Source organism: Takifugu flavidus, chromosome 7 (assembly GCF_003711565.1).
Source record: "Takifugu flavidus isolate HTHZ2018 chromosome 7, ASM371156v2, whole genome shotgun sequence".
Lineage (NCBI taxonomy): Eukaryota > Metazoa > Chordata > Actinopteri > Tetraodontiformes > Tetraodontidae > Takifugu > Takifugu flavidus.
In genome coordinates this window covers 2,299,059-2,314,817 of record NC_079526.1, presented here as the reverse complement: position 1 = coordinate 2,314,817, position 15,759 = coordinate 2,299,059, and the positions used below count along the sequence as shown (strand labels likewise).

At 41.4% G+C, this 15,759-nt stretch overlaps 1 protein-coding gene across 1 annotated transcript; it reads right to left on the bottom strand.

The window, feature by feature from the left end:
* Positions 1–8,728: 8,728 nt before the first annotated feature.
* On the bottom strand, positions 8,729–14,326 carry hs2st1b (heparan sulfate 2-O-sulfotransferase 1b). Its single transcript, XM_057038645.1, has 7 exons — positions 13,754–14,326; positions 12,962–13,194; positions 11,750–11,835; positions 10,667–10,805; positions 10,487–10,584; positions 10,240–10,397; positions 8,729–10,149 (listed from the first exon to the last, which is right to left on the bottom strand). Exons 1-7 carry the CDS (start codon positions 13,875–13,877, stop codon positions 9,923–9,925), a joined length of 1,065 nt encoding a protein of 354 aa, XP_056894625.1. The 5' UTR covers positions 13,878–14,326; the 3' UTR covers positions 8,729–9,922.
* Between the last annotated feature and the right edge of the window lie 1,433 nt (positions 14,327–15,759).

The following is a 15,759-nucleotide window of genomic DNA, read 5'->3' as shown; positions in this document are numbered from 1 at the left end:
ACATGATCCAACGGATGCTTTTTGATGTGTGCAATTTGTCAGCAAGGTAGCATTCTGCTTGTAACTTTCACAAACAAATTCTAAACATTATTAAAGGTTTAGGGGGAAAAAAATGCAATTTATTACACTACACACGTCCTAAATTTTGGTATCGACTATATTTGAAGTTGCAGGAATCTGTAATGCAAAGATGATAAAGTGTGAATAATACAGTTCCGCCCAAGTCTCCACCCAAATACTTTAAAATAAATGATTTGTTATAGTGCTGGGTGGTACTTTCAAATGAAACAAAGGACTCTGTAATTGTGGTCTTTGGCCATTTAAGAATTGGAATGAGATACATTTTGACACACATTTGGAGAAACTGAAAATTTCCTCAACTGAATTGCATCCTTAAAATATTAAGATGCCAAAAATAGACAAAGCCAAAAATATCAGGTACTTACAGCCCAGGCTGGTCTGCAGATCCTCCCTGAGAAGATCAACAACTTTATTTTAGTAAAATTCAGAAGTGTAGCTTTCTTGTATTCTGAAGTTACATTTACAATCCTGTTTTTAACATTAACATCTTAAAAGACTCAGTCGGACAGACGAGGTCAATATGCTGGTTGTATGGATGATTTTCATGATTTAGTTTTAGTGAAGTAAAGAGATTTAGAATGATGCTGTCGATACAAGTCCAAACTTGTTTCAAGCGATGGAGAAATACAAAAGGCACTATTTTATTTTATTCCTCTGGGGGATTCATTAGTGAAGCTATAAATGGTACAAATGGGAGTACAGCCGCTGTAATCAGCACTCTGAAAGGCTTGTTCAGAGTTCATAAAGATGTTTTTGATTTCAAGCTAAAAGGAGGTTTGTTGCTCCACTGAAACTGTTCAAGCACTTTCTAACGTGCCTCAGCACATATTTGCAGCGCGGTGAATTCACCCCTCACCTTAGAGGAGAGCAACAGCTTCAAACCGTTTTCTGGTGTCACACGGTTCATCTCTGCGAGGCCGACACAAGTCTCTCTTTCATAATGAAACACGAGATGCCAGATAATCTCATAAATATGTGTTGCATTTCTCTTTCTGTGGCTGTGTTAGTCAGCAGAAAGAGTCGGGCCTTTGTTTGGGGGCTTCCTGGCTCACAGGAAGTGATTGCAGTGGGACAGTGGGGAACACTCATCCCTTGGAGAGGGGGATTGCTTGAAGACATATCCCATTTTGATCAAGGCTTGCTGATGGATCCCCTGGAGAAAGGCAAATGGGGATCATACCAGAGCCTGATGACAAGAGGCCAATTTTGATGTCCTTATTCTCTCATTGCGGTGCTTCTCTTTCAAGACCAGAATCTTGTTGAGCAGCCTGGGAAAATAGCTCTTTACCCACCTTCTGAATTAGCACAACGAAGGGATGGAGTGTAATTTAGATGAAGGCTCGGTAAATGACTCTTCTATTCTAGCTTTGCGGAACATACATCTTTTCTTATTTTGACATAATCTTTGCATTTATGAGCAGTTTCCCCTCAATAAGTCGAGTGAAAATTCATACTCTTCTTTTAGGTTTAGTTGTATTTAAATGATATTATGCAATTCTGACCTATCAGAAGCCTGCAAACGTGTTGGTCACCTTCAGTAATACCTGAGATGAAGGTCTTTGGTGGTAATTGGAGAAAACTGTGCAGTGTAAATACAACCAAAGATCTATGTGACGACAGGATGTTCATTGGTACGTCTATGCTAAGGGTTGCTCTTCCGTCATTTCATTTCAAACTGTTTTCTTTATGTGGACACAACACGTCACCAAGAATTACCCACGTCCAGGGATGTCCGCAGAAAGTGAAAAATGTGAGATTAAAGAGGTGAACGCGCTGTTTATGAGCAAACACAGGGCGGTTGCTGTGTGTCAGCACAGATCGCTCAGATGAAAAATGTTGACCCATCTGAGAAACATTATATCAGAGCAACATCAAGCTCAATATTCAGCGGAACCTCAAAGGCCACGCGCTTTTGCCGTGTTTATAATGCATTAGCGGAACAAACTCTGCACTGTACTCTCTTTACACGTCCCACCTGGACATGTATTAGTTGCAGATGTGGCTATCGAAAGCATAATGAACTAATAATGGTTTTGTTAGTGCAAGATTGTTGTTCTTTCCTCCCCCTACATACAAGAATTGAGCTAATCTGTCCTGGAGGTGTGGTAGCAAGACGATATTGCAGAATGCATGAACCGTGCACTCTGGAATGTGTTGTCGCAAGAAACCAGCCTTTGGATTTTTGTAATTTCACGGGATTTTTACAACGACATGAATAAATAATAAAGTCACCTTTAGTAGCTGCTGAGATTGTGAGGACTGATTGCAAAGGAAGTTTTCATGAGCGATTTGTACTATTTCAGCAGCTTGTTTAATTGAATAACTTGCAAATTGACTCAGGAGACAGACACAACTGAAAATTAATGAGTCCGTATTTCGATCCAACAGATATAAAGGAGAACTCAAGGACTGGAGATGAAAGACAGCAGACCAAAAGAAAGAGATCCAGGGCCACCAGTGAAGAGCCTGATCCAGCTTTTATATCAGTTCTCCTGGAGGAAGTTTTTCTGCATTAAAGCACATTCACGAGTTATATTTGGATGCTCACAGGCTGTTGGCTATTTCTTGCTAGCAGAGGAATTTAAACAGTAAAACAAGGTCAGTCAAATCTAAACATACTGCAGTAAAAGATACATTCAAATCCAAGGTCAACTGTTCTGTTTAAATGATATTGATATGTTCTGATTAACTAAGTTGCAGAGCTTTTCATTTATTGCTTTCTCTGTCCCAGTATAACCAGTTGTTTAATTGTTCACTTTCACTGTATTCATCAGGGTTTAAACATTTTAAATTTAAAGAGGGATTGCTTTCAAAGAAAACATTAGGAAGTGTACGTCCTATCTCCTGCCTGTAAAAATGGTTTACATTTAGCTAGGGGGTGTTTGATGTGTCTTATGCAATATTGAATTTTATGAGATTAACTTTAACACAAAATTAGAGCTTCAGAGCAGGACAGGATGGGACCTGAGCATTTGATGAGAACGAGGACAAGGTTCATGGAAGGTAATTCATGAGAAGAGCTGCAGCCCCTGCTGCACCTGTCTGGTCCGATTCAACACACGGACATTTAAAAAGAACGTCTCGTCACCTGGGTGGTGAACTCACAATTTTCAGGATTAATGGTACATCACTAGCATGATGAACCACGGAGAGGCGAATCGGTGTGTTAAAAGATAGGCAAAAATATACAGGACACACATTTAAAGGTTGTGAAAACAAAGCAAAGTCCAGAAATACTAGTTCCTTCATTTCCTGATCATATTAATAGAAAAATACAGAGTCAAAGTTTAATATTCGAACCCACAAACCTTAAAATGCAATAAACATAATAAAATGCAATGCGGTTAAATTGGAAAACTTAATAAATGATTGATTAGTACCAAACACCCTAATCTTTCCTATTTGAAAACTCTTAATAAACTCTTAATGACATTAATAAAACTCTTAATAGCAGTCACAAAAATCAGCATGACAGGTAACATGTAATAAATAATTCTGCACTGTTGTGTGTACATACTAACAACCCTGATGAGGTTCAATTACACACAGGGCATGGCAGAAACTCTGGGTCAACAGTGTCACACACAAAATACCTGAGAGATCTGATTTCCTGTCAAGGTTCTGTTGCCATGACAATCACTCTCCGCCATGTTGGCTCTACCATCAGTGTGGTAATCCTCGCTGCTGTTCACGCTGCCAAATCGGAAATCTGCTTAAAACAATCTGCTTATGACTTTAATGTACCCACAGAGGATGCCAAGCACATCCACCGTATTATGTCTTGAGCAGTATAAGTATGGATTTCAACGGTCTGTGTCAAAACCGAGCGATCGTGGCACGCCGCGCTGTGACGGCGGTCCGATTTTAGCGGGGAGCGGGGCCGCCCTGCTTTCAATTTACTGGAAACGACGTCAGTGACGTGCAAAGAGCGCGCTGGCAGCACGTGAGGTCCGAGACGCTCGCTCAAAGGGACTTCCTGCTTTTTCTCCAAGATTTCACCTCTGGCTTTTGATGTCCGACCTGGGATGACCTCTCTGTTATTGCCGTGTTAGTATGTGTGTGTGTGTGTTAGATTAGAGCCTCGTAAGTGAAACTTAAGCCCGGGAAAATTTGGACAGAGAAAAGAGAGAAAGCAGGAGAGATCCAGAGGAAAGGAGGAACTGGGCACATTGTTGTAATTAGTTGCACCTGTTTCCTTTAACCCGGCTCCAGTTTCCTTCTCCAAACGCGTGCAGATTACCCATCAAAGCCTCTTGTCACTGCCTCTCCTCAATGAATCCTTTGTTGCCAGTTGTCAGGGAAGCAGCCCACAAAAGTATGTAACACAAGTGGGCTACATTGCTCCGAACTTACAGTACACGTAAGTCCGCGCTGGCCAAAAGGAGAAGAATGGAAGAATAATGGGGCGTCTTTGTCGTCATGGAGACGTCCCTGTATGCATGTAAAACACATATTTCTTGCTTTCAGTTTAACACCACCCCTACGACACGAGCTGGAGTACCAGACTGCTGCAGCTGTGAAACTGCACACTCCTCCATGAGACAAGTGCACGGCTCCATTTTGATGCTGGGTCCTCCTCAGAACATCCATCAGATGCATGTAGCATCTATAACAAGGATAAACCAGCACGGATGGAAACAGTCGGGAAGACAGACAATTAACGGCAGAGGTAAAAAGGCTTCAAAGTGCCCAGGTAGCATGTATCTTGTATCTCTTTAGATAAAAAGGACAACAACAGGTGGTGATATGAGCTTGCGCCTTCATATCTGTCTCAGTTATTGGTGATAAACTGTCAAAAACCCCATTATTGAGCGGCATGGACGATTTTCTTCACATGACATGATAATGACAAATAAAATAACACTTTTCACTGTTGGCACCGGTACACTGGGATTGGAGAAAATCGTTTATTTATTCACCACTTTGGTGTATTTGTCCATTAAAATGTGCATAACACCTAGCTAACCACGAATATCAATAATGAGGAGAATAACAGGACAAAAATAAATGCTGGATTTTGTAAAAAATCTTTGTCCAGACAAAAGTAAGTGTCTGATTTGCCAGCCTGTTATTAAACTCATCGGCTGGTAGCGTCCGTAAGCGCTCCTTATCATGTATGGACTGTCCACGTTTCAATTTGTCCATAATCTGGATGCTGCTGATTCCCTATCGCCTCCGTATCATCACTAAATAATTGAAAACAATTAGCCGAGTTCCATTTGGGCTAAGTGTTGCTGATCTTGGCTCTGCCAGTCCTCCGCACAGCTGCTGCGCTCTAACAGCATTCAGAAAGTTGCCTTGATTATGCCATTATCAGGATAAGTTAGCATTTCAATAAGAGAAGCACATGGAGGGGTGACAGTGGTTCAATGGCCGCCTGTGTCATTGAACACGAAGAGGTTTGCATGCTCACCTCGCAGAACCAAGCTGACAATGAGCGGAGACACAGGCTAAAGGGAGAACATTCTGCATTGAAGACCTAATTAGAAAAATTAGATCCATGAAAGGCGGAAAGAGATCTCGGCCTTCAACCTACATCCAGGTACCGCTGTAGCGGCACAAAGACGAGGCAACAATAAGCATTGAGGAGGATAGCGGGGAGGGGGGATAAATAATTTAATCCATTATCTACTCTGCAAAGCTCATCAGCACTGCTACACAATGGCCTCGATTGAACTGCTGATTGCATTTCTCTCCTGCCCTCCAGGAGAAAATGCCCATGTACCACTATGTGCTGCTCTCAGCTTGCCAGCACAACCAAGAGAATGAGAAGAGGGGGGAGTTGGACGTGTAGAGTGTCTTCATCCAAGGTCAAACTACAAAGCAGCAATCTAATTAAGAGTATCAGAGAGTTCCCCGCGCAGGGTCATCATCCCTGCTGCGCTCATGTTGTCTATTACATCATGTTGTCCTACAGTACATGATGGATGTCATGCTGTGATCCTAGTGCCTGTCTTTTCTCTACACGATACGAGGACATAAAAATGGACCAAAGTTGCTTTCCTGAATAGAAAAAGGTTACCACAAAGGTCCTGGAGGGTTACAAAGGGAGCAATCCTAATGTAATAAAGTCAAACATTTAGATTTTTTTTAATCACATCTGTCTGGTGACAGCATTATGTTACACAGAGCAGAGCTAAGATAGAGAAATAACAACCATCCACACACCTAAGCTCAGTTTTGGAGTCACCAATTCACGAGACCGGACTACCTGGAGAGGGAGAACATGCAAACTCCACCCAGAAAACACATTTGAACCCTTTGAGGCAACAGTGCCATCCACTGCCAATAATGCTCTGTAGCCAGGACGTTAGCAAGATGTTAGCTGCATTTTAAAGTGAGCATTTCCTTTAAGAGGATACTTTTCTTCTATTATTAAACACCCATTTACAGTTGGCATCCACCCAATGAAATTTCACCACATATAGTCAGATGGTCTAGGATCATATTTTACTCAGGAATTTAGGTTTTCCGGAGCGATTTTCCCTCGCGACCACCTTAAACCCACATTTGAAGCCATACGACAATAATGGAACAATCATCGGAGTGATCATACCAAGATTTGCACAGATGTTGTTTCTGACCATTCAATTAAAAAAGTATGGCAATAAATGAACATTTGAGTCAGACGTTGGAAAACCACCAGACGCCAGAATCTATGTACCTAAAAGAAAGTGCAAAATGACTTGAGTTTTAGCCAGTAAACTCCCCTCCCCCTTTGTTTCATTTAGCAGAAATGAAGACACTGAAGCACACTTATGATAAAGCACTAGCTTGGTTGTAGACTCTGTCTTTTGTTTAAGTATCCTACTGACGTCATGAGATGTCAATGTTGATGTAGCTAGAATCCCATTAAAGGATGAGTCTGACATTGCTTTATGATGCTGACAGCTTCCATTGTTTTCTCCTCCCATGAGATACAATCCATTTACTGCACCAGGCTCCACTAAAATATTGGCAACACTCAAGTTTTCTTGGCTTGGTGCCTTTGGCATGCTGGCTTAATTTTAACTTCCATTTCAGTGTGTTATATTTACATAAAGCACAGCGAAAAGCAGTACACATAATGGTACCCTTTGGCCAAGAGCTTTAAGGTCCTTCCACAGTCCCAGCAAGGGGCATTCAAGCTGCCTCTGCTCTGCTCTGTTTGTTTTATAGAGCAGTGTTCAAACCACTTTTAGGTCAGCTAGCTGTGGAAACTGTGTTGGGTCTCTCATGGTCTACTGGAAAAGAGTCCAAAACCAATCCAGAGGGCCTTTTCAAGCACACCAGCCAAGTTTGATTGACAAAAGGAGGTCACAGCTTGAACAATAACAGGATCAAACACTCCAGATGGGTTGTAATGGTGACATGTCGGGGAACTAGGCCCATCAGTTCATGAAGAAAGAAATAATTCTTCAAAACATGTTTATTAAAAAGCATGCAGCCATGTCTGTCCTCTATTTGATATTCATTAATTTTGGGTAGAAATTGAGTGACATCACTTTAAGTGTAGCAAATAATGGAACAAATATTAGGTATCAAAGAGACAGGTGCAATTAATAGTGGACTTTGCCTCATTTTTTAGTAATACATTGTTAGCTTGCTCTATCCAGCAACAAGCTCCACAGCGTTTAGAAGGGTTATGGCGCCCTCTAACGGCAAGAATATGCACTTGACGGAAAGACCAGAGTCGAACTGAAGTCACAAGTCCAACGAAAGGACATTTTGTTTTCTTTTCTTTCTTTTTTTTAAATTGTTATAATCAAGCAGCAAATACACAGAGAGATCAACAAACAGCTACAATAACAAACCTCTGCAATATTGTGTTCCTAATTAACCTTCCAGCTTATCAGTGACAATCAATGCAGTGCAGGCTCTTTTTTTTTTCTAATTGAGATGAAGTAATTATCAGACTGTATTCATCTCACTAATGAAACAGCGTTCCAATACGCCTGCAGCTAAACTGTTAATTGAGTTCTATTTTCTGAGACAGGCAGCCTTTCCTTGTGTCTGTGTCCACATAGCGGCAAATATGGGTAGGAGCCTTTGTGGTGGTCTCTGTGCAGACACAAGAACAGGCTGTGGACTGGTGGAGCGTGCTATTGCAGACCCCCACAGACACACACTCCCATCATAGGAGTCGGTAACACCGCTGACTACAAGAGAGCTTTGCATCCCACTCGGTTACTCGTGGTTTCACTGGTTAAGCAGGCCTACTCCCTGTTGAACAAAATATAGCAAAGCAATTATTCTGTAATTACTCAGCTAAAAGGTGAGACATCGATTCAAGATTCAGTGAGCTCGTATAAATCACCGAAAAAACACCCATCTATTAATTCATATAATACAATTGCATTACACTTGCTCCATCAATGCCCAGTCAGCCTGCCAGTGTTTAGGGGGTGTTCATATGCATTCACTGCACTATTATGTGCACTGTTTTAATATTAAACGATAGTAGAATGATTTCTTCCGGAGAATTTAGAAAAAATAAATGCACGTGAATTTGGAGGTAGTTAGCAGCAGTCAAAAGTAGCTGAAAGTTTCAATCTTAAAAAGAGCCTCTAAAATGTAGAGTGCTCTTTGGTCACCGCACCGCTGTGCTACAACAGTCATCTAACTTTCAACAAAGGAATCATCAGAGTCATTTAGACACGCCTCGACATGTTGTAAACCTGATGTTTATTTTGAAAACTTTCTGTGCGATTAAAAAAAAAAATCAAATGAAACAGCAAATCACCGACAGCACAGACGTATAAACGTAGAGACGGCGGACCCACATCGTTTGAAGATGAATGCTTAACAACTGTTCTGGCTGGGACAGGATGCATTGTGGGAAATGTAGTTGACCTGCATTTGAGACCCCGTGGAACAGAACAGTGGTCTACATCAAAATGGCTGATGTGTTGCCATATATGGGAAATCAAAGCGCTGCGACTGCTACACACACTGTAGTCAAACATATAGATTAGGACCCCAGTTAAAAACAAAGACACAACACCAGTGTTGCGTCTTTGCTTCAAGTTACAATGATTTTATCTCATTTTTACATGACAGAGGACGTGAAAATCCATCTTTAACAATGACGTGTTGTATATCTAAGTAACAATGGCACCAAACTAAGTGCCCGCTTAAATAAATCAATTACACTTTTAAAAAACAGCTCTTCAAAGCTCTACTCCAAAGTACATCAGTGGTGCATCAATGATCGTATCTACTTCCTGCTTTGATGAAGGCCATCATGAACCTAACAGACAAGCATATGTGGCGCATACGTATGGACTGGGAGGAACAAGACTGTGACACTGGAAAAGAAATGGTGTCCTCAAATATGGGAATAAAGGCACTATGAGTGGAAACCTCTTTATGTTAGAGAAACTAACCCAAACCCTGTTAATCCCTGTATGATACAGATTAGTAAACCTTTATGACAAATCAGCTTTGTTTTTTCTAAACTTCTCAGAGGAATTCAAAAATAGTAATTGCAACGATTCAGCCCATGGTTTTCCCATAGGATTTGGTCCAAACGTGTGCTCTGTTCCCCTTTACAGCTCTCTCCCTGTAGTTTGGAAGCAGGAACGTGTGCAAAACGATGCCAGCTAGACAGTTTCCATTCTCATTCCAATGATGCGGCGTCAATCCGGTCACTCTTCAGTCTGATGGTTCAATCATGGAAAGTTCTTAACTGCAGTGGAAGCTATTAAAAACAGACATAGTCCTTTTTAAAAAGAAACTATCAACAGTTCCATCTGAAGGAAGGAGATGCTGAAAGCTGAATTCCGCCGTGACATTCGGAAACTTTCTCGAGCTCTCCTACCAGTGTAAACGACCTCTCCACAGGAGATCCCTCCCGGGATCTTCAGTTAACTTTGGGATAAATCTTTTCATAGAAGAAGTTCTGCCCCAGGACGTAAAGCTCTCCGTCCTTCTCCCTGACGGCGTGGGCGCGCACAAACTGAAACTGTTCCAGGGCAAATTCATAAAACTCGTTCTCCATTTTCCAGATGTTGGACTGCTGCAGCTTGGCTGTTGTCTCTTTGGTGAGGGGCTTTTTTTCAGTGGTCTTTCGCAGATGAGACTTTTTACCTGGAGTGAAGAAACAGAGTTGACACGCAAAGCTGCTGTGGACGGATGAGGACGCAGGGCCACGTCCCTGCCTGTGTTACATCTCGCTACCTGTTTTGAAGAGTTCGGTGGCTCCTTTGAAGAAGCGAGGTAGCACCGCCTCCAGGATCATGATGAAGTCCTCCAGCTCCTCCGTCACTCCAACTAGCAGGTACTCATTCACCAGGTTGTACTTGGCCTGCTCCAGAGCCCACCTGCTGCCAGCATTCCTGAAAAATCATTCAAAAACCCAAACTGGTTAAAATCCTTGCACAACATGAACATTTGCCACTTTCAGATACACACAACAGCCGCTCACCAGCACTCTGAATGGTGGCCGCAGAAGAAGGGGATCTGCAGCCAGAGCTTCTCAGGAGCACAGTCGGAACCTCCTGATGACACACACTCGTCAAAGGTCTGAAAGGCAACATTCATATGATGAACAATAAACCTTGGACACACAAAAATGCTGTGCGATGAGCTTGAGGAGCTTTAAAACCTTCTTGTCTCCCTGTTTCCGCCGTCGCAAACCTGGTCTGTAGTTATCTCCGAAGCGCAGGAAGTAATAATATGACACCAGGCGCTCAATAGGGTCACGTACCACATTTATATACATTGGCTTGACCTTTGCCCCATATCTACAGAAAGAATTAAGGAATAGATGGTTAAATGCAGCAAACAATGTCCTAAAACATAGGAGTCAAACTCTGGCTCGTGGGCCAAATTTGGCCCGCAATGTCATTATATTTGGCCCGCTAAGACATACCAATTGACTAATAAGCGACCTTATATGCTAATGCTAATTCTGGCACTACCCCTTTGAAAAATGATTAAAGGCAGAAAATAAGACCTTTCTGAACAGGTAGGAGGCAGAATATCTGTTTAGATATGTAAAAGACGGACCTGTCTGTCTTGTATGTGGAGCCAATGAGCATTACAAGGAGAACAACAACAGATGACGCTATAAAACGCAACACCAAGACAAGCACAAGCGCCTGGAAATGACTCAAAGGTGCCAGAAAGTAGAAAAGATGAAAAGGCATTACATTTACATTACATTAACTTACAATGGGAAAAGATTACTGTTGAAATTTAAAAGAAATGATTTGAATTTCGATTTTGCATGTGTGCAATAATAAATTATATATTGTATTGTATTGTGTTAAGCTTTGCTTGTTCCATGTTCAGTTGTTGAGAGCAAAACTAGTTTGGGTCCGTATCAAAAGGAAGATTTCTTTCAATAAATATCAACGTTGGCCCGTGACTTTGTCCCGGTTTTGAATTTTGGCCCACTGGGTATTTGAGTTTGACACCTCTGTCCTAAAACGAGGCCCTCTTCTATCAGTAAAACGATGAACGTATGAAGGTGACATAATTCTGTGTGCTCTGATGCTTTGACCATTTGGATAATTACCTGTGATCCCTGAAATGATAGTGTCAGGTAAGATAAGGACAACAATGCATTTAATTAACACTGAAGCACAATCTGCAAATCAATAAAGGACCTGAATCTATCGCAGATAACTTTTTAATCAATTAATCCAGGTATTGACAATGTATGACAGGAACTGAAAGGCTTTACTTTGAGAAGTCCAGATAAGCCACGTGGCCGTGGTAGAAGCCAGGCTTCATCTCTCTCCATGAGCTGATGTTCCTGACAAAACGCATCTGTAGGCAAAGAGGATGGAGATGAAGTATGGTGAACACAGAGAGAGAGAACAAACAAACCCACAGAAGGATGCACTCAAATATGTTTGCTTTACTTTGTTCACTAGCAGAAAAGGTAAAGCCAATCTCTGCCGTATCAATACTCCTGGAGACATTTGGTCACTGAGTTGAGGTTTTTCTATATTCACCAATTGCAGACTTGACTTCTCTTATCTGAATGATAAAGAACTGTCCTGAACACGAGCTTTACTTTGTGTACAGCCTAAATTACACAAATTAGATGTGTCTAGGATTAATTTTATAACAAGCCGAGGTATAGCTTTATGTAGTTATGATTAGTTTCCACCCACTGCCTCTTTAGTCATGAACACGGCTTCATAACCACAGCGTTTAGCTAAATGAAATGGATTTGTTCTGATCGTTTCCCTATGAGTGTGTGTGTTATTATTATTATTATTTACTCTAGTTTAAACAGACATGATCAAATAGCAAACACAAATTAAAGCTCTGAGCCACCAACACTTTAAAACAATCACTGCTGTATGGGGGACAGGATCAAACTTTCTCCTCCATGCCTAAAGAAACTACGTACATGCAATACTGGATCATATTAAGCGTTAAATCATATAAAAGCTTTAAATGGAACTCCGGGGTTTGTTGAAAAAGGGTTTGAGCCTCGTTTTCTAGGATTTTATTATAGGTTCCTCCTCCCGCTGGTAGGATTGTAAGAAGTGAGATTAGACACATTCTAAAAGAGGACGTCCCGGAAGAGAAAACCTTTGATCACTTGCATTGTTCTGCGGTCCTCACTGACAGGTTGGAACACGTTCAGTGGATGAACAGAATGTACAGGACCTTCAACAGGACCCACAACAACTGTGTGGTGTATGAAAGACGTTTTGAGGTCTTTGGAGCGGCATTATGCAGGATTCAAAGCCATGTCATGTTTGTTTGAACACCTTTCATGCTTCCGCTAGTGCAGAGGCCTATTTTTAACAGTTCTGATTATCTCGTGATGCGATCAAAGTGCCGAAAAACCAAAGCGCGTCTGTTATGTCAATAGTCGGCGCCGTTATTTCAGTTCATTTTTAGTAGGTGCAGTGAAACTGCAACTTGCTCCTCTCACCTGATCCTGTAGAGACATGACAGGGTTGTTTTTGGTCGTATTGATGTGCAAGACATGAAAATGGTTCTTAGCACACAGATCATAAGCGATGTTAGTGAACGACGTGCTGCCTGTCTTGGGCACTCTGTTGTAGATGATGACCATATCATCTTTGTCTGCCAGCAGAGGTAACTCGCGTCCACCATCTTCAGTGTGGCGTAGATCAGCAATGTCGTGTATGGTAACCGTACGTTCTGCAGAGATGGAAATGATCAGTCAGTGAGGAGATCCTCAGATCAGATCCACATTGTCAGAAAATAGGCCAGCAACCCGGATTCCACCCCAGACGTGACAGTGGCTGGTGTGTGTGGGACATTATGTGCCATCTACCTCATCACGCGGAGGGTGCACGTATGCGTGAAGGCAGGTCGACCCCTGTAGGTTCCTCACAGGGCCTATGTGAGCATTTGTGGGTTCGGTACCTTGCTCAAGAGTTCCTACTCAGTGCTCTAAGGAGGTGCTGGTACCTTCCCCTACTACCAGAACACCGTCCATGTTTTATCCATACTAGGCTTGAACCAAGAACCCTCGCTCCTCAGCCCAATCCATCAGACAAATCTGTTTCATTCATTAGGATTTGGGAGGATTCAAGTGTTTTGAGCAGCACACATTTGATAGAGGATGTCATCAGCTAGTAAATATTGCAACTATTAAGTTATTCTATTAAGAAAACAATGCTTAAAACCCTACTTGTGAATGACCATATAAAGAGCTTTTGAAAATCATTTTAAAAACCATGCTGCGATATCTTACCCAGTCTGGCTCTGGAGTCCTCCAGTTTCTGGATCTGGTTCTCAATAAAGAGCATCGCCACTCCGAACGTCAGAACTGCCATAAGCTGGAATTTGTGCGACATCATGATCCTTGAAATCCCCATCAAACAGCCACGATCAGACCCCAGAGACGACCCCACCGTTGACTGCTGAGTCCAGAACAGACCAGAGTTTAGGCCCTTGACCAGACAATCTTAGTGATCCAATTAAAACATGGTTCCAAGTCTTAGCGGTTCAGTGCTATTTCTTGGCGTCGAATGGCATTTTGAGGGGAAATTAGTGCAAGCCGAAACAAATACGTTAGCTTTTCTGCTAACTTCTACCAAAAGCTCATGTTATCGTTATTCCAAACATAAGAGAAAAAAATGTCAAAAAAGTCGGGTCTGGGATTATTTTTTAATGTTCGCGTTGCCCTATTAAGTAAAATATACCACAAAAGTAGGAAGAAAACAAAACAACAAATTTTGTTTTAATAGTTAATTTCTGTTCCCAGAAGCTTGTTATGGAAAAATGCATCTCGTCCTCGTTCTTCTTCTACTACTAGTTTTTGGACTTCCTCCTCTTCTTCGTGGGAAACAAGTAAGTAATAGTGTAAAAATGTCCCGTCACTGCCACCTATCGCCTCGGAGTAACTAATACCAGTACGTCCTCTCAATTTCTTATTGCTTTTTTCGTATTAAATTTATTTTATCACGCCAGTGGTTTTGCTAATTTATGACTATGCAGACATCATCATTTACACGGTTAGTAAACATTTGCCTTTTTTGAAATTCGTAGTGTGGTCTATTATTTGTGCACACAAACACGTAATTCCAGTTTTCATTTTTAACCTTGACTTGTAACTTGAGTTATCTGTCATTCACTTTTAAATATGTACAGTATCATTTCTCTAGCCTGCAAAGACATCTCCATCTGCTTGCCTAAATCCTGTTTTTTGATGTAGCGCCTCAGAATCACCCACATATTTTATTAACAATTAACTTTAAAAATTAACCCTGCCAGCATATGGCAAACAAAGACAAACAACCGTTCACACTCGCATTCACGTCAAAAGAATGAAAGGAAGCTGGAGAGGGCAGAGAACCCATGTGGACATGAAGAGAACATGCAAACTCAAGTCAACACAGAAAAGCCCCTGACGCCACAAAATATGATCCCAGAATCTTCTTGCAGCGAGGCAAGACAACCTAACGGTCCTGTGTTGAATGGCAAAGTTTGTGTTGCCTTTTATTCTCCTGTAGACACAGAGATGGCGTTTTGGGCAGCAACACTTGTGAATATGGTTGACCGAGTGGGATTTCTCTTCGAGCAGTTGGCGACTGCTGTCACCCCAATGAGGCAAAGGAAATGGTTTTCTGTTTTAAAATATTGTGGTGGTAATGCATTTATTATTCAGTAGATGGAGTCAGAGGGTTGAAGGAAAACACAAATCAGCAACACACCAAACTAGACATCTTTTAGTTGAAGCAAAATTTATTGCAAGCAGAACGGAATTTTATATGTTTCCAAATGGGAGAAAAAAGAGGGAGAAAAGGGTGGAAAAAAGAGAAACCCCAGTGGAAGAGTGTGAAAGAGAATGAGGCATCCATCAAAGATGCTGTTATTTGGCTTTGTTACCCTGAAACAAAAGGAAAATTAATTTATTTATCACATGGAGCTGGAAGGCTTGTGATAGCAGGTAAACGTCGATGACCTGTGCTTTGTCTACTGATGGCCCTGCAAGGATAAACAACAACACAAAATGTAGAGTTTGTTTATTTGTCTGCTTTGAGATATACTCATTCATAAGCTGAGAGGGGAAAATCTAATTAATTTTTTGTAACAAACAGAAATTATGATGGCTTTGAACAGATAGTGCATGCCAAACCAATTCTGGGGAAATGATGGAGAAAGCCATGTAGCAAATAAGAAAAAAAATTGTAAATGAAAATATAGATTATTTCAACAAACATATCATTATGAACAAGATGAGGCAACATGTAGGAA

Coding starts and splice junctions, on each gene's coding strand:
- hs2st1b (XM_057038645.1), bottom strand. CDS start 13,877: ATGGGGATTTCAAGGATCATGATGTCGCACAAATTCCAGCTTATGGCA. Junction 11,836..12,961: donor TCATGTCTCTACAGGATCAG/GTGAGAGGAGCA, acceptor CTTTGCCTACAG/ATGCGTTTTGTCAGGAACAT. Junction 10,398..10,486: donor GGCCACCATTCAGAGTGCTG/GTGAGCGGCTGT, acceptor ATGATTTTTCAG/GAATGCTGGCAGCAGGTGGG.